Genomic DNA, 23,531 nt, shown 5'->3' with positions numbered 1-23,531 from the left:
TGATGGGCTCAATTCCGAATAAGGCTCAAAGTTATTTGTGCTATTACATCATGAATAAGCGAGCAAACGGGGATCGCGAAGTAAATTATAACGTATGATTTCAGGTATCGAGAAGGCGCACAAAGAGGGTAGATTAGCGAGTCTGATAGGGGTCGAGGGGGGCCACGCCGTCGGGGCGAGTCTGGCGGTCCTGAGGATGCTGTACGAGTTGGGCGCCAGGTATCTCACCCTCACGCACACGTGCAACACGCCTTGGTGAGTGTGCCAACGCAGAAATGCGATATAAACGCCATAAAAGTGTCGTGCTGTAAAGCGGAACAATAAGGAAACCAGAAGCAAAACGCGTTACACCGACATCCGTCACAATGTTACACTCGTGCGAGATCGTACGAGCTGCAATCTCGTTATGTGGTTGTCGCCGTTATACATTTGCGAACACATATACACATACACAGGCTCAAACTCTAATAATGTTAAGTTTCACAAAGTGCACGCGCGCTGCAGCTAGTCTATTTCGCTTAAATCGAGGCGTTAAACGCGCTAAATGCTAAATGATCTCATTAAGATAGAAAATTACACATACGATCAAAATTCAGATTTCAAATGATAAAATTAATTTATCAAATCTCAAATATATACATATACGTGTATTTTTCGCGTTGGGAATATGTGTTTGAGAAAGTTCGCTATTACTGCGTTTTGTAACGCAAAAATCCGGAGACCGGACAAGGCTTTTGCATTTCGTATCTCGTTTCGCAAAAAAACGTAAATATTGGTACCGCGAAAGCGTATAATAGATCGAATAGAACGAAAAAGTTGTCGGAGTCAGTAGTCGAAATAAAAATTGATCACCGGATGCGCGTTGATGCGTGAATAGCGATTACCAGGATAGAACTTTATCGTCCGGTCGCTGAAAATGGGCCGCAAACCGCGCAATAACGTTGAGCATTGCGGTAGACGTGCCATCATCGATGCCTTTACAGCCGGGACTTTTCATCCGTGTTCTGACTGAAGTGAAATACCCTCTGGTCGACGGTAGTAGTAATTCGAAGCCGTACACAGTTTCGTTCATTTCTCGTGCATTAAAAGCTATCGCTTTGAACGCGAGCAGTAAAACGTTTAACGTAAACGGATTAAAGTTCCCATAATAGTTCGTGCACGGACCGTAAGATCAACGTTACCACAGAGTGTGTGTATGTGTATGTATGAATGTGTATATGTATATATTTGCGCACGTCTGTACAATAATCCAAAATTCCTAGTTTCGGCCCTTTAAAGGTCGAATTGAAAAAGATGGCGATTGCAATATCGAGAAATTTTATGAGATCGTATTACATGGATTATCCAGTTTTATGTGGATTAATATATCCCTTGCACTTCCAAAATATTCTGGCTATTTCGTAAAATTTTAATTTTCTAATAAAATCACTTGTAAGATGGTTAGTAAAAAGAGATATATTTAACTCAATTATTCTAGAGAGAATATTATTCCGAAATTCTCAAGAAAAATGCAGTAGATAGTTAATATATTTTTAGAGAAAGGACATTCATTTTCACTCTATTACTACATTTATATTAATTATTACTACATTTATGTTAATATTATGGTTAACATTAATTTTTCCATATACAAATATATATTATATAGAGAGAGATTATTATTTTTATATGAAAGGATTATTACGTATAAAAAGTAAAAACGCATTTTTCTTTTTAATTTTTGAATAAAGTCCTTTCTAAAATAAGTGATTCGATTATATCATGTCATCCTATGTTTCAACGTGAAATTCCCTGGTATAATCCACGAGTCTTTCTTTTATACGTCAAGTTGTTTTGTTTCGAGATAGGAAGAGTATCGAGCGGGTACACGAGGTTAAAATCGCAGGTCGTCTGCCCCAGCTGATGCCACGGTAGACACACCGTAGAAATATTATTATATACGACAAACAATGAACAAATTCGCGAGTGCCGGCCTATTTTTACGAGACTTCTCTCAGAGATGCCTGCAAAAGAGGAACATAATATAAAACTTTCCTAGCGAGTTGACGAATATTGCAAAGCATCGCGTATTCCGACGCTTTTATATGAGCCAGATGAGTCCCAATTTATATCTTCTCGTTTTGTATTTCTGCGTGTTTCTAGAATATCGCTCTCTATTTTATGACATTCACCAGAAAATCGGAGCTCTATTATAGATCGATTTTATAGCATTGTTGTATTTATGATCAAGATGGATTTATAGTATTTTTCCAAACTTTCATTTATTTCCTGGAACTTTACGATAAAAATGTTTATTAAAATCGATAAAAAATATACATTTCTGTCTGGTTAATATTAGATGCGGAATTCTTTTGCGTGCAATCTAATACTACTATTTAAAAATCACTTCTAAATTAGAGTTTCCGTTCTACTCAATTAAGCAATGTATTCGTTACGTCAAGTTAGCATTATTCCGAGGAGGGCAAAATTATCTAAAATGCTGCTTTTTAAAACGTCCTCGATATATCTCGGGTACCCAGGAATAAAAAAGAATTTCAGGTTATTTCGTCGAATAATACCTACTTATTCTCGTCATTACGAACGTTGCATTACGCGATGTATAAAGAAACACGCAAGACGGCGATCAACTCGCTCGGTTCATTTATGAGTATATTTAGCCCGGCCTAAGGATATACCGCGCCGGGAGGAAATGCGCGCAAAGCCGCACCGATAAAAATTGTTAACAATAGATGCGTTGCCGTGACCAGCCTCCGACGCGATTTATTTCCGCGACGGGCGGAACACGACGGCCGACATATTTCATGCATCCCTGCGTTGCTTTGTAATTAAATCTCGCGTGTAACATGATAAATCCCCCGCGCGGATTAATGTATATTGTAACAATATTATACGCGTCCGGCGAGCATTCGGCATTTTACGATAGATAGAGCGATTACGATACGCGGTCAAACAAAAATGCCGCCTCTCTAAGCGCGCGCGATCATAAATTCGTGAAATCGCGTTCGTACGATTTAACTTGGATGCGATGAAACGTTCGACAAGGACGTCGATACGCAGTTTCGATCCGATCACTCAAACGAGAGAGAAAGCCGCGAGATCGGTGATTTAATGGCAGGTGTGTGTGTCTACTGTTCGCAATTAAATCCAGTAATGCGGCTGAAACTTCAAACCGATCTCGAGTCGAGGATTAGTACACGACGGTCGATGGTTATCGATTATCGCTATCATTGCTGCCACCGCATCATTGCTCTATTCGCGACGGTTTAAAGGATATCGGCACTAATGCGCGCGATTGTCAGCGTAGTATTATCTCGAGTCCTCGAGCTGACACCTAAAGCACGTTGTATGTCTCGCGTAATCCCATCTACATAAGATATTTAACTCCCTTTGCTACGTCGCCAATAGTTATTCCGATTAGACATGACATAACATGCCGTGGAAAATTGGAATGGATTATGCGATATACGATTATAAAAGGTACGTGTGTAGATCGAGAAAAAAAATGACTTGTATAGAAATCTATTTTTCGGTATTGACATAGTAACTGGTCGATTTCTTTCGCATACAAGCCATCCAATTCGACGAAACGTCATTTACTTGCGCGTTACATGACAGGATCCAATTAACAATACATCACGCTGTAGAAAAATACACTATCGATCCTATCAACGGCCATAGAGAATCGTTCTCGTAATTATCTCGAAATAAAACTCGACAAATTGCGGATAAAATAATCCCCTAAATTTTTCACTACACGAATTTGTCATATCCACTAAGAGTATTTTACACGCGCAACCAATCCCAATTTTTATATGTATCTAAATCCGAAAGGCGATTAGATTTTTCGTGAAAATTTGAGCTGCTTCGCATTTAATTTAATCGACTTTAAAAAATATATATAAAAATTGAGATAGACGGCGCATGTAACGTTTTTATCTAGTGGCTGGCGACTATTGCGATATGTTTTGTGTAGAGAAAAAATATTCTCTTTTCCGAGAATAAAAGTAAATTTGAAAACTGAAGATACTGGTATTAAAATATTTGTGGATTTACTTCGAAAACAAATACTAAAATTAACTACATTGTGTAATAGAAATTTAATGAAGCCGCATGCGAGAATATCTCGAGATCATTCGGAATAGAGACGAGTTAGTTACGATATGATTGCGAACCATTCATTGTATGTGTGTGGGTGTGCGACTCGGCGCAAGCTACTGTCCTGTGAATAATACTATTGCCATTATCGTTAGCATTACGGGAGCGTGGAAATCTGTGATTAGAGAGGATTCTATCGCAATAACATTCACGATTGTCGCTACTGAGTTACTGACCTGTTGGTTCGTTAGGGCAGACTGCAGCACGGCGGATGAACCCGGTCAAGTGCCTCAAATCGGTGGTCTCTCGAATTTCGGCAAGGTGAGTATGAAATACACATGCAAATTCATCTATAATGTCGATGTATTATATCGATGCGCGTTATAATGTGAATTTTTTTCATTTTTTGCGAAGATATAACACGACACGAATAAAAGTACATATAATATTGTTATTATTCATACAGCAATATCATATTTCATTCTTCGCGAAGGTATAACGCTTATTTCGTGAGATTTTGTGATACTATAAATTCACGTTCGCGAGGCTATGGCATCGAGAACACAATTTTATAAAACATATACAGGTCTGCAATCTACAAACTTATATTTATAAAAAAATATCGTCTATGTATCTATTGTACGTTTGATATTTATAAAAGTGAATAGAATAGCACGACTATATTATACTATACTGAAATACAGCGAAAAAAATAGCATGACTATGTTATATACTGAAATACAATATGTCATAATCTGATTATATTTTTTTTTTTCAAAACAAATTTCTCGAAAGTTTTTTGGACTAACAGTTTCAAAGTTCGATTATGGTGTCAAATAGAATTAAAATGCACATTCTCTTCGTGCTTATTGCGACAAAATGACCGAGTTTGACCACGTCAGCCATATTCAACTGAGTTTAATCGTAAATCTGGTATGTTCTATGCCATTTGTATTGACGTGTCGTCCATAAATATACGGATTTCGATGAGAATTTAAACGAAAAATGGTTTCGCCAAAGTGGAACCGAAATGTTTTTGGTCCAATCGGAGATCCATTGGAAACAGTGATATCGAATTTATTACCACAGTGATTCCGCGAGGGTTTATGCATATGCACCAGAAAAACTGATGCTATAACATCAAAGTAATAACATCAAACGTTATACAATTTCCTCGTTGTATCGCATGTGGTCGTAAAAAATAACGAAATTATGTTAATGTGACATGTAGTGTCGTATAACACACTGTGTTGTTTTCAAGTACTCTGAATATCTCTGTTCTCTAATAGGGAATCAGATACCAACCACAAGTAGCTTGATACTTGATACTAGAGGTCACATTACTAACGAAGCGTAATTTATTATACATTTGATATATAATTAGTGAATAAATCCATTACTTTCAATCTTTCAATACTTTGAAAGAGTCGTCTTTGTAGAGCAAACGCTAAATCTCACCAAGCTAAATTTCAAGCGATTTACCAATAGAGTTGATCCTCTGAAAACTACTAAAATGGATGGAGCATGTTTCGAAGTTCTACAACGCTATTGTTCACTTACATGACAAAGGACGGTTAGTTCAACAGATTAGTGGTCGTCTCCAAATTCCCTTCAACCCTCTGATGCGCCAGTTTTGTCCATTACCAACAAAGTACTACTTAATATATAAGTTTCGTTGAAAGCTTCAAGAACATCTAAAGAATGTTATTTTCTTTATAAAGGACAAACAAATATTTAAAAAAATACTTTTACTTAAAATATACTTTAAACAAATTCGCGAGATTTTATTAAAATATTTAATAAAATATTGAAAAAAGCTTTATGATAAAATTTAATTTAATGACAGCGAAGTAAAGTTCAAAGTCACATAGTGATTATAACATTAGCGACTTTGGCAACTAATGGCGCGTGCGGTGATATAAGATCCCATATTGATTTTGGAGTAAACTTTGGATACCACTCCATTCGCAAACGAGAGGGCCGTTTCTAGGCAATCACTTAAGAGTAATGCTGCCTCTCACCTTTCAAAGATATATCTTCCGCTTGTCAAACTGTAAGTTTCCCGCGAAAGTGTCACGTAGAAGAGTCGTTGCGAAAGTTTACGTTAGGGAATAGTCTGAGCAACAGGACTGTCACTCGACAGCCTTCATGGATCCGAATGAGCTGAGGAAACAGTAACAATAAATTTTCCTCGGTCATTTCCAAGTTGCGAAATTACAATCATTGATTTAGTTCCATTTACGCTATTAATGTTATATCTGAGTTCATTGAATTTTCATTCAGATTATCCAAATAAGTAGTAATAAAGTAGAGCTATAAATTTGAATAAGTAAAATTCTATATATTTTTCGACTCATTTTTTATGTTATTAATTATTTCTCTTTATCATCTATCTAGCTTGTTTGAAGCACTTTCGCGTTGGTTTCCAATTAATCGATGTATACGTACGACGTTAACTATCGTAGATGTTCCGTAACAGAAATTTTGATTGTGTTTGCGACAGTGGTATGGTTAAGTCCTCGCCGATCAAGGAGGAATTGAATTTGCACCACGGTGCTGCTTCGAGCTGTTAGTTGCACGCTCAAACAGAACTCTAAGAACTTCACCGTCTTCAATGCAGGGCACCACCTAAAGTCTTGTTCCATTATCGATGGTATTGTATTAAAGGTGATGAGTAACTAAATTCATATAACAATAGATACGTGTATTTGCTTCCTTTCATTTCTAACTATTTACTATACTTTAAAAATGTTGTACATGTAATTTATATATTTTTATTTTCGAGTCTTTCAGATGCATTTATAAATAAATCTAACTGAAAAATTTTATTCACAGCAAAAGACTACTCTATATTTCTAAGAAGCAGCATTTATTCGAAAGTAACAGAATATTCTATTTTTTAGATGTTCAATTTCTATTTCTTACGTGTGCGTATTTTAGATGCATTAGAGGAGCTATTGAAACTATTGTTAAAAGCACTGAACAAATTACTTAATTCTATTCATGCCGATGCATCTACGACACGACTACGAAAGTACACGTAGCTTGTCGCAAACGACGGAGGAATTTTCCTACGAGATCTTCCTACGAGATGCACTTACTAGCTCATTCATATTTTATGGGTAGAGTAAGACCGGGGGTCTTTCCCGCTGCGCGTTTATCCGTCTGTACTGATGGATATCATCCGCCGTTCTTCAATGTGCAGCAAATGGTCAGAAGCAGGAAATAGAGAGAGTGGCGGATCCCAGGAGCGTTTTCGACGATCGAAGATGCATACGAACGACTTTAGGGATGTAGTACAAATGTAAGCCACTTGCAAATGTAGAAATTGCTCAAATATTCAGTGGAAATGGTGCGCCGTTGCTTATTTTTTTGGGACAAAGAAAGATTTATTTTGTCGCGTTTAACTTGCCTGTAAAAGGAGTGCTTCAAGTTTTTTTAATATCCGTACGGTAGTGTTTTCGTTTTATATAATGGCAAAAATTTTTATGATAACCGATTATCGATTATATTAATCGATATAATAATCGATTAATTTAAAAACAGGGTATATAAGATATACTACTTGTCTTTTAAATTTGCACTGTAATTTAAATTTCGTTCAAATTGTTAGACATAAAGAAATATTGTTAACTATGACAAATGTTCTGATTATCTATTAAACATATATACTCTTCGGTTGATTCTTTTGCAATGAGTATTTCGTGTCACGTTCTCATGGTCCTTTAATGGCATTCGCATCTTATTCCACGTACAGAACATAAGGTAGAAAATCCCGGATTCTGGTAGGCAGTCCCGCGGACGTGCACGATTAAAAATTCATAGAAAATCTTCGAGTCGGTACGATTTTACAGAATCTTGGATTTACTCGGGCTTCCGGAAAAGTTTGATTGCATTAGTCCGTTTGTGTATCGCTATGAGAATCGTTTAAAACTTTTGTGATCGTTCAGAAGTCGTCTCAATATATCATTAAAGAATATATATAAATTATTCGAAAAAGAAATATCTGTTTTATCGTTCTCAAATATCTTGAAACTCCATTATTGTCTCTGTTATTGCGAAGATATTTTTCTTTTTATGGAGTCTTATAAAAACGCAACAGAATTACCATGCTACTTTCTCGGCATTCAAGTACATTAATGCCACATTGAAATTAAAGTACAATTGCGTATAACTTTCTCGCGAGTTACAGTTGAAATTATTAATGCACACGAGAGAGGAAACGTTAACCGTGACGAATTCGCTTTTGTTCTTAAAAAGCCCGCCGCTTCTAACGGCCGAAGCCACTTTCGTTCTACCATTCGGGAAAATACCAAACGACGTGCTTTCCAGACATTCGCCGAAAACCGCAGCATGCTTTCGCGAGAACGAGGAGAGGTCAGGGGGGAGGGATATGCAACTGCAGCTGAAACGGAGCACTTCCGTCGACGCGCGGAATTTACATCGCTCGCATATTCGCGACTCGTCGTCGATGGTGTTCGCAGTCGCCAGTAGAACGTCACGACAAGAAAAGTACGACTCGTTTTAACGGCAATAGCGATAGTGTAAAATGAAGTATATCGATAAGATGCATTGCGATCGCAATTTTTTTTATTTAGAAAAATAAACAAGTAATGCGAATCTCTCTGATTATTTTGCAATGTAAAATGAATTGTAATTTGTTGATACTTTCAATATCACAAAAGAATGAATATTGCATTATAGTGCCAACGCGATTTTATTGATATTTTAAAATTAGAAAAAAATGTAGAAAAAATCTTTATTCGCAAAAAATATATAAAATTGCATTCTTAAAACAGAGATTAAATTAGATTAAATTTTTGCGAGAGCTAGCTCGGAATTTCACTTAATTACATGCACTTTGGATTACTTATTTTACAACTAAAAAAGAGAAATCATGACTGCGGCCAGCGTCCGCAATTTTGCGCAGAATTGTATTCTCATAACACTTGAGGAAAATATGCAAACGGCTGTCACGACATCTCCTTTTATTTCTGAGAGATTTACAATTCAAAATCCACACGATTAATTTTTGTTTTTAACAAATATAAACTATGCTTTTTTTTGTCGAACATTAACGAATAATAAGCAAATAAATTTATTGGAATCTAGATACTTTGTTACACGTGCTCAAAATTTAATACTATTTTCAAATTATTATTTTTTATTATCGCCGACAAAAAGCATCGTAACTTATGTTCCGCATCCAATATCGACACGATGTCAACAAGGTGGAAAAATTTCGAAACTAAGACTCCTGCCCGCGCCAATACACGATCCTCTGTTTAGCGAACTGACTTCGATACTCCCAAGTATCGACTGCAATTGGCCGAACAATTCGTGTGCTATTCGAGCGATTCGACTTGTTTCTGACACATCAGCTATTTATGTTCATAGATCCTCTCGCTTCATCGCCCCTTCTCATCCACGCCTCCCAAGGGCCTCCCTTATTTCTACCCTCTATTGTCTTAGGCACTTCTTATTTCCCTCGAGGATAACGTTTTTGACATACTGGGAAATTTTACGGGGCAAGATTTTATGAATTTCTACTGTGCTAAATCTGGCGCAAGGCACGAAAAGACGAATTGAACAAGGAAGTAATCTAAACAAGCAGCGTTACCAAAATGATGGATTTATAATCTTAACATATCCTCTATAACATATCCTTTTCATGAGGATTAGATCTTTATTTCTTTTAGACGATATATCATAAACAAATATTTTCCTATACAAACGCGGGATGGAACAAAATATTGTAGATTTTCGTTTTGCAAATTTAACGCATGTGCGTTTCGTTGCGTTCGCAATTCAATGGACCACGGACTTTCCATCGTTTTTCACTCGCAACATGTACGCGTGCGAAAAACCAGACTTGAAATCTCTGTTATCGACAGGTCGAATTTTTAATATCGTGCTCTTCGTGTTACTTCGTAAATTTTATACTGTACAAAAATAATTGCGTTAGTTCAATCTTCTATACGCGTTCAGACTTTTCGAAAAATTTTGAGTTTATAGATAATACTGAAATAACGAAAAGAAAAATATTATCGTAGCAATATGTGTGTGTATTCTAAGCTATTTGGAAAGAGTAAGATTTTTCAGATAAAGATACGAACATAAATATACATCGCAAACTTAAACTTAAAAAAAACATTTTTTGGTTTTGCTATGTTTTAAAGAAAATTTTGGCAATACTTTTTTACGATATATATTTTTAATTCCACAAAATCATTTTACATTTCTAAATTCATCTACAATATTTTGTTTTATTTCTGCTTTTTTTCCTCCCCCTTTTATTTCATTCTTTTCTTTTCCTGATCTTTTTCTTACACCATCACTCCTTACAAGTGGTGACATCGCAAGAGTAGCGAGACCAGTGGAAGCCATTTCCGTGGCGGTGCCATAATTTACGTAACTGCATAATTCTTCTTGTTTCCACTTATGCAATAGGAACAACGGCTACGCCAGACTCGTAAAGATAAAAAATTGTCACCAAGCTCCCGAGATTGCCGGGCGTCCACGGTAGTATTTCACTTTTACAGAGTCTCCTCATGCGGCTAACCCGCGCGGCTCTCTCTCCTTCCGTTCTTCCTGTCCTCGTCCCTTTCGTTTCCCTTCGCGTCCCGACTGGCGGTCCTCCTTCGCGAGATTCGACCGGCTTTAACGCGGTACCGATTAAGATCTAAAGAGCCCTCTCGACGTGTTTCCATTTCCTCCGAAGGAAATTTTCGCGAGAGTACCGCGAGTACTCTCTCCCCTCTCTTCCCTTTAACATTATCCCACATATACAGTTAGCTTAAATCAGACAACCACTTCCGCCAGCTGTTTGCCGAGCGGCATCAGCGGCAAAATCGTGTAACATGGTAATCGTGTTGCGCGGCACGTATCCATTGTACTAAGGGAAATGACGATGCCAGATTACCTTCGGGGACGATTCGCACAATAACCATGCAGGTGCGCGCGCGATGTAGCGTATTTCTTGGCCGGAGTCGAGCAGACAATTGCTGGGATAAATATTCCGATCGAACCGGTAAACTGCGTTCCAATAATGATTCCATCGATCGTGGTTTTATTATCGAAATTGCAGCCTCGTCTAACGCAAAGGCAACGCAGAGGTTGGAAGTTGATCGTTTCGATGCTTGTAAAACGGATAAAGGAAAAAGTTTAATAGGAACGCGGGCCTCGCGATTGCAACCGGATAGAGAATTTTCGATTATATTGATGCCCAGCACTAATAAAAAAATTTATAACATTTTATTATCTCCCACATCTAAATAGAGAGAAAAAAATAGCAACTACTCATCTGAAAAATCGATAAAATCTTTTATCATGATTTGATATCTATAGGCGCTATTTTTTATAAGCCTTCAAAATATCGACGGTAAGCCCTGTTTGATTTAATATTTCAAGTTGAACGCATTCAAATTCGAATAAACGAGTGAGATGTCGAATTGATTAATCGATCATTCAAACTTTTGGCAATCGCGAAGTAGTTATTACTTTATTTATACTCGAATTTTTTAAAACTTCACGCGATTTCGATCATGGTCCATTGCAAACAAACAATTTGAACTCGTCTGGCATCGATGACCGATGTAAACCTTATATCGATTCGAGTGTCGAAACCTGGTTAAGCAAACGTTGAAAACTTCCATACGTTGGACAAGTCTCTGTCAAGGGGCAAACTTGACAGCGATACGATTCGGAGCCTGGCATAGTCCAGAGCTTCTCTCTCTCTCTCTCTCAACTCAGCAACAATTCGACGCAATCAATTCAGTTGGTTGGCTTAACTGTCCCGATATTCCGTCATCTGGGATAGTGTCGAGTCGACGTGTCTCTGTTCGAAACAATCAAACTGGCGCGATTTAATCTACTGAATTTGTCGATGAAACTGCCGCCGTCATGTTCAACGCTATAACTGATGTTTCCTCGACATCGAACCGTTGACCTACGAAAAAGTTTTTATCTATCGTTGATGAAAAAATATCCTGAAATCCTCCAATCGTTCTTTTCTCATGCATATATACATAGAATATTCCAATTTGCATCGCATTATTTCTGTGATGATAAATCTTCAATTAGAATCTGTCACTAATAAATAATACGGAAGAATTCTACCTTACGATACCCTACGTATTTAACTTTATGTATCGAATTGTATCTCATAAATATTCGAAACGCTCGCGAATATTCAAAACGAGACGACTCCTTGAATATTCAAGTACTCGAGAATTCGTCGTCTTTCCTAGTTTCTACTGCGATATTTCCCGCTTCTTGACGATGAAAAAGGAATCGACCTAACTGCACACTGGCTAACTGTGCCTCCGGTGAACCGAGAGAGAATCGAGACATTATAAATCTTCACGTACCGTGAAACCAGCCGACACGCTACTAAAACTATAAGAGGTGATGCACATTATCTGCGAAACTACGACAGATTTTACCGATCTACTCTCTTCCTTCCTCTGTCTCCTTCTCTTTCTCTTTCTATCATGCGACCCATTTACGTCGTGTTCGTCTTACCTACGTATCGACACAATTTCGAGTAAATAAGCCGACGTTCTGCTCACCAGTAAAAAAGGAATCGGGCGTTTCCCGCTTCGAGTCACGGATTACAGAAAGCACGGAGGATCCGCTCGACCATAAAAAAGCTCGCGATCAAGATGAATGGATGAAGTACAATGTTTTCCAGCGAGTTTCCATTTGGAAATCTATCGGAATAATTCAAACTTTTATGACACGAAAAACAGTCATTTCGCAACAATAACAAAATACGTGAACGCGGTACAACATGTTTAGGAATTTTTTTCCATACTTTAAAGAAAATATATTGAAAGTACATTAATGCAAATTATAAACAATTAAATATCCATATACTTAAATCCATACATATCTTCTACATGTTCTACTTATATGTTGTGTGATCGGTAATTTTATATATTTCTCTAAAAGCGCGTGAGAGACACATACACGTACACATTTACACACGTACACACAACACAAAAATTTAGCCATGTTTGTTTCTACGCATGATATTTATGTAATAAGGTTTGATATACACATCTGTATATTCTCGCGTAACAATTCAGAAAAAATGTACTCTTTTTCCGCTCCGTTGGCTCCCATATTGCAACCCGTCTCGCGATATAAGCTTTATACATGATCCCTCGCTTTTCTTTTATACCTCGAACCAGTATCCGTATCATTTCTCACCTACACCTGAGCAATAAACAGGTTTTCAAGTACTCGCTGAAAATTCCCAGCGATATCCCAAGAACTAAAGTTTCAAAAGAGAAGCCGTCATATAGAGCCCCTTATCTCGATGATATAAAAGAACATACCCTTCATTTTAACGAGCATTCCACCGACCTCTTTGATGTATATATTAAGCTTCCTCAACATTACTTTAAAATCATTATTTAACTCTTCCGTTATAATGGAAAGCCCTTATTGTAGAATACACTATCATAACTCGTCGTCGTTTCTTGTTATATTTATGTTTTGCACAATGTCTTAATTATCTTGAAGTAAAATTCCTCTAAGAATTAATCCTCTCTTTGTCATTCAAGATATTTTCATCGTTTTAAGATATTATCATTGTTTTAGTACAATAGAAATAAGATAATCTTTTTGTTTTATACATTTTTCCTTCTCGTATAAAGATATTAAGAGAAAGACTTGTGCACTATAATATCAAAGCTTTGCTCGTCTAGTGAGCAATGAAGCAGCCGTGTGTACGGAAGCCGCCTTTTACGAGAAAAGTACCAGGATCCGATACCTGGACCGTTTCATCCCGCTCTCTTTCAGTCCATTCCCCTCGACCAGAACCAGTGATCGTTCTAGTGGGAAAACTTTCGTAAAAGAAAAAGGCGGCTATCACTATTGCAACTCAAGCAATAGTATAAAGAAATATGTAAATAAATATCAAACTAAAAGAAGAAAGAAAGGCGCGAGAAAAGAGGAACTGCGATATTGAGAATACGCATCATATATTTTATCGACCATTTAAAATGTGGAAAATTGCAATTTGCAAAATCCTTTTCCGGTTTCTAATCGTTATCTAGAATAATCCCTCCAAACAAACTCCTATCTATCCACTATGAAAAATCATCAGAGACTCAGCTTCGCGTAAAATAGATTTCTTTAATAAGATTACGAATTAATAAAATATCTCATTTGCAGAAATTTATTTAATTATTTTCCAAAATTCGACTAACATCTTCTCACATCTTTAAAAAACTTCTTTAAACAATGTTCGCGCGCGAATTTTTTCATACGTTTTTGCTTTCAATATCCTTTAAAAGGACATTATGAGCGGTGAAAAAGAAATATATCAAATAATATCAGGATTTAATATTGTATATTTTAGAGGTGGTTTTACATTATAATTATTTTTAATTATTTTTTGAAGAGAATATGGGATAATTATTTATTTTAAAATAATAATATAAATTATATTTACAAATTTATTAGAGAGATATATTTATATAGTATTTTGAATTAATATGTTTTTTAATTATTGTAATACGAGATTTATTACCTCGTATACGATATGATGAGTTATGTATTTATGTTGAAAAATTATTTTACTTTTAATTTTAATGTATATATGTTTTATCTTGGGATTTAAATTTATTTTAATAATTATAATTTAAATTAAAACGTTAATAGAAAATTTAGAATTTCTTTTTTATTTTCAAAATATTAACTTTTTAATCAAGTTCATTAACTATATAAATTAATCATATATATATATATATATATATATATATATATATATAATTAAATAAATAAAATTGTAAGTAAAAAATAAGTAAAATAAATAATCGATAATAATTGTCTAATAATAATATTCAATAATTTGAGTTACAGCTCATGTTAATAAAATGAAATTGTTTATGAAAATTTAATAAATAAGTTAGTTAATTAGGTAAATATAAAAGGATCTTAATTTTGAGTTAATAAAGGGGAATAAATAAAGAATAAGAGGCCTTATAATAACAAAGAATGTCAGTGAAAGTGTAGAAAATGAACACCTTGAAATCAAAGAAAAGCTTAAATTTTTGTTGGTTATATCGAGCATTTTCTGATTTGCATTTTGCAATAAGAGACTGTCGAAAATTGAAAATAGTACGAATGCTTAATCAAGTGAAAGACGAGATGAATACCGCTGACATCTTAAATTACATTTCATCTGCAATATTCAAAATTAACTTGACATGTAACATGAAAAATACAATCATGAGTTTAATCAATTAAAACGAGCTTGCATAATTCTTTTCGATTCCGCAATTAAAATCGCAATTGCATATTTTTTATTTATACATAATATTTTATCATATTTTATGTATACATAATATTTTATCATATTTTATATACATAATCATATTTTATTTATACATAAATGGATCACAAAATTAAATTAAATTAAAAGGTCTTAGTTTTTTATTCTTCTTTCTTTAAATAGCTTTGAACTAGTACAATCGTACGTAATATAGAAGAGCTTTTTTGAAATAAAATCACAGTATAATAAAACAAGGTTTTATAAATGAGTACTCGTATTACTTTAAATTAAAAAAGAAGATCTCAAAGACAAATCAAGCATATTTTAACTATTTTTAGATTTCATTAATTTTCTATATCTATATTGTGGCTATATATTTATATATTTATACTATACTATTACTTTTTTACTTTTTATATAATCGAATCAAGAGTATACGCGGCTTTTTCATAATATCGCAAGTGATGCGATCGATATGCGACGATATGCGATTTAGGTTATTTGATTTTAAGTTGTCTATATCGTATCAAAGCGATTGAATCAGCGATTTAATCAGCCATCTACAACAACGCTTTCGAAAGAAGATAGGGGACGACTATCGCGCTTCCATGATCTGCCACGTACGAGAAAGCGGAAAATAGCGTCGCTTTCGGTATCACAAGGTATACCACCTCTTTCCCTGTTATATCCTGAAGCTACGTTTTCCAACCTTCTACGTGATTCTTTGTATCGATGCGACGTGTGCGCATCTCCCAATGTGCGCTTGTAGGCGCGTACACGTTAAAAAGCAATCCGTCGAATGCGATTCGCATCTCGCGTGCATGCGCACACGAAAAGTGGCCGATATCTATGGATTGCTGCTGCTCCCGCGCTAAAAGCACCCTCAGTCACACCCTGATGCTCTCGCTTAATTGCTTCGGCAAAGCCCTTAGAGCGCAGACTAAAATCACGGAAAAGGAGCAAGATATAGGAAGATCACACAGGCCCAAAGTAGGGCAAGTAATTCTTTTTGCACGTCGTTCAATCTCGATCTGAATGCGTTTAAGAGCGAATAAGTGCTTTTTTCGATATGCAAAATATAATTAAACAAAAAATATAGTGATTTTTTACGTAGGGCACTTTATTGAATGCGGATGAAATTCCGCTTTTCGATGTACGTAGCTGTTAAAGCACAACTTCACTCCTTCTATGATTAATCGCTTCGTGAAGCTTCGATGGAATCGAATGGGATTGTAATAAACAGGATAAAAACTTTCATAAAAGTAAAAGGGAAGGAGAAAAGAATAAAGGAAGAGAGAAAAAAAGGAGAGAGAAAGAGAGCGAGCAAAGCTGCAGAAGGGTGATTTATTATGCCACACTATCCCAGATACTTCCGAGGACAATAGGTTAATATTTCGTGAAAAAAGGATAAGAGTTGGAAGAAATGGGTTATACGTGTGAGGAATAGTCGATATTTCTTTCGCGGGATCATTTCTCAGGGGCTTCGACGTAAGAGCATTAATCGCGTCGTCGAAATACTTGTCTCGCATCCGAGAGCCTTGCACAGACGGGTATTAACTACTTATCACGGTCGACTTCGCGACGTTATCAATATTGCAGCCTTCCTCCTCCTTAATTTCATAAAGTTCGCGCAGTGCCTTTCGCGCATTACCGTTCGCGAGCTATATTGAAACTCTTTAAAACTGCATTATCGTTTCCTCACGGAAGGTCCACTCGGTCTTAAATCCCGAGATCCACGGACCATCTCGTAGGCGCTAAACTTTCGAATACACTGGTCCTTTATTAACTTTCTCGCTTTTTATCTCTCGTCCCTTATCCCTGGCCACGAGTGCATTCTTATCCACCGGCAAACTTTAGCGAGTTGCTACCAAAATCGACTTTTATCCTCGCTGAAGTCGCTTGAGATATAGATAAGACTTAATTCATTTTAACGTAACGGTGAACTCGGTTCTCCGAATTTAGTCACTGCAATATTACATTGAAATATTATCGGAAATCTGCAAAATAGCTATTCACTCGAGCTTTTTTTGCAAATCAGAAATAAAATAAATTATTAAACGAAAAAGCCAGTAAGAGAAGATTATTTTCTATTATATGCTTTATGTAATTTTAATATATTTTTATAAATACAAATACAATATAAATAGAATAAAAAGTGTTCTGATAGTGTAATCTAAATATGAATAATGGAAACTGCACAAAATCTACGATCAATATATAGTAAACCGTATATTTATACGGAATCAGAATCCGCAATCTGAATCCGAAGGAAAGTTGCGACGGTTACCGCAACAGTTTCTGAATTAATTCGTGGCAGCCAGATACCAAAAGAGCAACACGGATGTTCGCAAAGACGCAATATGGCAGTACAGCTGGCCAATAAGTTTCCGAAAGCGTTACGGGTTGGCCGGCCGCGCCCTTTTGAGGCCAGATGCGATAGCTTGTTCTAGGAGTTCGCGTTTAAATAGTCGGTAGGGCGCCGACAGTTTCGCAAACTGAAGTTGGACGATAACGGCGGGCGTAGGTGTTGACGGCAAAGCGCGGCTGTGTTGCAGACGTGGTAAGTTTTACCATCGAGGAAGAACAGAATGATCGGCCATCCCGATCGTCGCCGCCAACTTGAATCAATCAAAGCGAGAACGTTTCACGAGCATACATATCCACGGGGCGAGCAATCGCGGACAGAGGCGCATTTTCGGCCCGACTTGGCTCCGACTCTGTTAGATCACCCATCGGAAAAACTTTCGACATTTCAAACTGTGCAATTTCCTATGCGACCAAGGCGAGACGTCACCCGCTGATCCTTTGTTTCCGCGGAAGTGGTCCGCACTGGAATCTTGTCCGAGATTTAGCTAGTCCGTTTCGATCGGGCGAATCTCTCGAGTGGAAAATGCAACCCGGAAAGCGACATTGGAATTGCGGGGATTGAAATCAGTATAATTTCGGGAAATTCAATTTTGGATGCCACAGATTCAGAAAATGCACATAAGATAATCGAATTAATTGTGTGTAACGCTGAACCAGATATAATAACGTACTATTTCTCAATGTTATAGTCAATGGCTGAGATCTTAATAGCTGCTATAGATAAATGTTATATAACTTTGTTTATTTGAAATAATTTTAAAATTTCTTTGGAAAGACTTATAGAGAAACCGATTATTATTAATCTCAGAGATTTATACATCAAAATTAAAATACATGACACATTTTCTGCGCTAGTTTTGTTTACAAAGAAAGAGAGAAGAGTTCAATTAAAACGTTTATCTTAAAAATTTTAAAGAAATTTAAAATTTTTATTAAATTCTATCTTGTAAAGTAAAGAAAATAGATAAAAAATTGCTAAGTTGTTAGAAAAATTTTGTTTTTTTTAATTTCTACTTTATAAATTAAATAAATAAAAAATATCACATTATTAGTATATAATTATTTGGACAATATACAGTAAATATCAATAACAATTCTATAAAATGTATCATTTATAGAGCTATTTTTACAATTATTTTATTTTCTATTAAAAAAAGAGAATAAAACTATAGTTTATCTATTCTAACTTTTTCCAGAGAAATGTATTATTTGTTCGTATAAAAATTCAACTTACAGAGGAATATTTATTTTCATTAAAAAAACATTTTTTATATACATAAATCGAAAAATATTTCTGTATTTATGTTTCAATTTCTAAATCTCTATTTATGTTTCAAATTTATATTATTTATAAATATTTCTAATATATTCAAATTTAAATTCTATATCAAATTTATAAAAACACAAACTTTTAATAAAAATTTAAATTGGAGCAATTGAAGGTATTCTATGTGAAATGAAATTTTATTTCTGAATAATTGAATAATATTACAAATTAAGAAAATTGATTTTGTGATTTATTTCTTCAAAATGAATTAGCTTTGTCTCAAAATCAAAAATAAAAAATTAGACACAGGGGTGAAGAGAGAATGAATAAACGTGCCGGCTCCTCCTTCAGTTTTCGCTCCGAAAAATACCTGAGGGAGCAATGAATGAAAGAACATATCTATGATACGAGTGGATACCTTTCAAAAGGACTCATGGGAGAATGAAGCTTATTCGTCATCCTGTCGACCGATAGGTCGCACCAACCGCCATTGCGCTACCTTAACACATCCCAGAGATACTAAAGGGTGAACTTTCCAATAACCAGAAAATATATGTATCATCAGCCTCCAAAAGAAATAAATTTACTATGAATGAGCTGGGGGAGTAGCGAGTTCATAGATTAGGGCAATAATGTCCCCTAAAAGAGAAATGTCTCCCCCTTTTCATTAATCAAATGTTTATGTATGAATATATTCTATCCATGATTCCATTCATTTCCCTGATTTCTAAATGACTTGTAAATTACGTCCTTTTGGGCAAAAAATATTTTATAAAAATAATAGAATAAAAGAAAGCAGCCACTTTACCGGAATAGAAACAGAATTGCAAATTAAGTAATCGTAATTATTTTTTATTTTGCTCGTTAGTGAAAGAATTCCATTAAAATTTATTGTTTCTAGATAAAGGGGAGGTAAACGGAGTGAAAAGTCTGGCTAGATCGCAAACACATGAGATGCCTCTTCAGAAAATAAATTGCTTGAATAATGGAAAAGAATCGCTAGAGCCAGGCTTACGCGCATTTCTCTCTTTCTCTCTCTTCCGTTCCTCTTTCTCTCCTTTTCATCAGGGTTTCTCCAACCTACAAAACCACCCTATCGCGTGTCACTCGCACGTATCCAATCCCAACCGCATCCCAACTCTTCTCTTTCCACGATTCTATGCAACGAGATTTTTCGCAAGCTTCCTCTGATTCTTGAAAATTTGTCCAATTCTTGTTCAAGAGAAGTGCATTTTAAGTTTCTTAAGAATAGAATATGATAAAGAAATCTCAAGAAGAGAACTCAAGAAGATCATAAAAAAACAAAAATATCGTGCAAAAATTTGACTGTTAATTTTTTTACGCTCAAGTTTATGTATTTCCTATTATTTATCCTTCATTTAATACGCCATTCAATCTGTTATAAGATTCATCCAGACATATATATTGAAGTTTTCTTTATTTATCTGTCAACATAACGAGAATTCCGTCTCGGTCCCTCGTACTTGAAGCATCTAGAATGGAAACGAGACGGAAGTCACGCTAAGAATTCGTCACGACTTGCGAGAAAAAAAAAGAGTAGAAACACAACTATGGCAAAGCTGTGGGGAATAAGAAAGCCGAGAAGGAATCCTTAGACGTTCAGTTTATCACGTTGCCAGTTTAACAAAGCATTCTCGTTTAACGGAGATAACGTTCTCCGTGCAGGAAAGAAATCGGAATTCGTGCAACAACTTGGCTCCTAACAAGGATAATTCTTCCGTGTCAAAGCGTTTAGCGAGTTTTAATTTTGGTTTCAGAAAATACAAATACCATTGTTAATGAAACATACTATTTAAAATTATATCTCTCTCTAATACTAACTTCGTTTCACAGTAATCTTATTATAATTTTGCGAATTTGTTTTTAAAACTAAAAAATCTATGATTTAAAAAAAATTCCCTAATCAATATGTTTAAGAGATAACAATACTATATAAGATTTGTTAAAATATATCTTGTAATTTTATATTCTAGAACATAATACGATATTTTATATTAGATTTTTAAAGTATCGCATTATAAATCTGCAATAAATTACAATATGTTTCTACAAATCTTATATGATATTGTTATCTTTTAAACATATCGATTGGTAGATACTGAAAATCCGACGTTTCAACTCGCATTGGCATTCTTCTCGGGGGGTTGCAGCCTCGGAAAGAATTCGTTCTAAACTTCAATCCGATTCGCGCAATAAGTGTCACTGACCTAACGTGCGCGGACTATAAACTGGTCCATTCGCTTCATCACCAATGCGAAATTTAATTCGGAAAGTAACCCGGCAGATACATAACTAACCTTCTGTCAGACCTTAATCTTAAAAAAATCAAAAATAAACAAGGAAAGATGCTCTTGAATAGATGACTCGAAATTTATCAAGGCTATAAAAAATAGTGAAAAGAAGAATTGATAAAAAGTTGCACGACTACACTGTCATCGACATGACACAATGGATCCTTTCGAGCCGCTTTATATATAATCTAGATTAATGTCCATCGTAAGTATTCGAGAAATTATGCACCAAAAGGCATGTCTTTCGACATTAAAATCGTAACATTCTTTGAAATATTTTAATCCGCCAATGTCTCGAAATCATATCGTGAAAGCGAGAGCTCGCGAGTATCGAAACTATTTAACGTCGAAGTGATTTTTCAGAGTGTCGTGTTGGAGATGAATCGACTCGGGATGATGGTGGACCTGTCCCACGTCTCGGTGCCCACGATGCTAGACGCCATGATGACATCGAAAGCGCCGGTGATTTTCAGCCACAGCAGCGCCCACGCTCTTTGCAATTCCTCGCGAAATGTGCCTGACCACGCGTTGCAAGCTTTAGTAAGTGCCTCGATAACGAAATTGTTAAAGATAATAAATGCATGCAACGTTTTAATTCATACAAAACGGATTTACATATATAATTTTTCAGATTTAATGATTCTGCTATTTTTGCTCAGAAAATATTGTATGATAATTTATCTCATATGAACTCTAGATTTCATAAATTATATTAATAATCAGATATTTTTTCTATAGTTTATTTAATTCAAAAATCGTATTAAGCGAAACGTGGATATTTTGTTCGCAGACGAAGACCGGTGGTATAGTTATGGTATCCTTCTACCCCCATTTTATCAGCTGTGGCGAAAAATCGACGCTCGAGGATGTAGCAGGTGAGCAATGAGAATTGTTTAATTTTAATTATTAATGCATTCGCAGTATTTGCACAAAACCTAACATCGGAACTCGTAAAAACGGATATTACAGTGTCAGTTTGTTTGCACAGCACGATGCGTTAATAAAATTTTCGAAAATGAAATCCAATTATTTGTAGGTACTATACATGCTTAAAGCGCATGATATTTGTTTGCCGAAACGCACCATTATCTCGGACTTTTTAAAATAAAACACAATACACGTATATGCAATACGACGTCTGATGGAATCGGTTATTTCCCGCATTTATATTTCTGTATTCTTTTCGAAATGAGATAAATTGGAGCATTGAATAAAATTTTCTTCATTAAGCTTCCTTCTCTCTAGTGTAATCAACGTTACTTTGCCGCTTTTATCTCTTGTAGCTCTGAGCAGGCGATGACAATCGCCTGCTTTTATATTTCAGTAAAGGCTAATTGAAAAGATTATCGCACTTAGTTTTTTCACGACTGATATGGTTTCCGCGGCTAAGCCACGCCTTTCAAAGTCGCCATTGACATCGCAAAATGAACATCTCCAGAGCTCTTTCTCTGCTAAAGCGACTAGGTCGAGCGTTAAGTATCAAACAGATCGCTATCTTATTTGCATTATTGTTAGAGCGACTTGAAATTTCGAAGGCATTAATATTTGAGATCGCGTAGTGTAAAGGGCTTTGTCCGTATATTTGGGTATGTATATATATATATATATATATATATATATATATATATATATATATATCTAATACAATTAAAGATATAGAATCGAAGTTTTAATCGAGAATGTAGCTCCAATAGACTCCAAGATTAAATTGAAACGGAATATCATATTTTTCGTTCAAAAAGTGCGAATCGACTTAAATCATTAATTTAGGTAGCCAAGCAATCTAAAGAAAAATACAGTTCCATTCCATTGTGGTATAATGGTGTAACTTTTCCTGGCATTTCAAGTGTGCCACGTTTGATAAAGTTAACTCTTTACTTTCGAGCGAGATCGATCGCGAAGCCGAGGCCATCGTGTGTGTACGAAGTACACCCGTAATCCAAAGTTCACACTTTGCGCGGCCAAACCGCGGTTCCAAATGCATCCTGCGAAAACCCGAACGTTTCTGCAGGCAAATGCGACAAAAAAGTGAAATGTTCGTGACGTTTTCCCGCGGGTGCAGCCAATTCCGTTCCATGGTATTGCCAAGCGGTGTCAGTTTTTGTACATGGACGTGAATTTTCAGATCTACAAGGAGAAAGGCGAGATCGACACAGAACGTTTATCTCCCTCTCTCTGTTAAATTACAGCCGAGGAAACGGCGTAG

General features: G+C 35.7%; 1 protein-coding gene and 1 long non-coding RNA gene across 2 annotated transcripts in view; one reads left to right on the top strand and one right to left on the bottom strand.

The window, feature by feature from the left end:
• Positions 1-23,531, top strand: part of LOC145964377 (dipeptidase 1) — an 80,240-nt gene that overhangs the window by 35,188 nt on the left and 21,521 nt on the right. Inside the window, exons 5-8 of the mRNA XM_083087051.1 lie at positions 105-255; positions 4,347-4,416; positions 21,689-21,865; positions 22,116-22,200. Coding sequence (XP_082943177.1) covers positions 105-255; positions 4,347-4,416; positions 21,689-21,865; positions 22,116-22,200 — 483 coding nt within the window. The remainder of the gene's footprint in view (positions 1-104; positions 256-4,346; positions 4,417-21,688; positions 21,866-22,115; positions 22,201-23,531) is intronic.
• On the bottom strand, positions 4,937-6,769 carry LOC145964384 (uncharacterized). Its single transcript, XR_014436445.1, has 3 exons — positions 6,544-6,769; positions 6,117-6,258; positions 4,937-5,789 (listed from the first exon to the last, which is right to left on the bottom strand). It is a non-coding gene; the product is annotated as an uncharacterized LOC145964384 (long non-coding RNA).

The sequence above is a fragment of the Camponotus vicinus genome, unplaced genomic scaffold, assembly GCF_025532165.1.
Source record: "Camponotus vicinus isolate PSW18456_S1 unplaced genomic scaffold, iyCamVici1.0 SCAF_13, whole genome shotgun sequence".
NCBI classification, from domain to species: Eukaryota; Metazoa; Arthropoda; class Insecta; order Hymenoptera; family Formicidae; genus Camponotus; species Camponotus vicinus.
The sequence above is the reverse complement of the archived record's forward strand: the minus strand, read 5'-3'. Positions and strand labels throughout refer to the sequence as shown.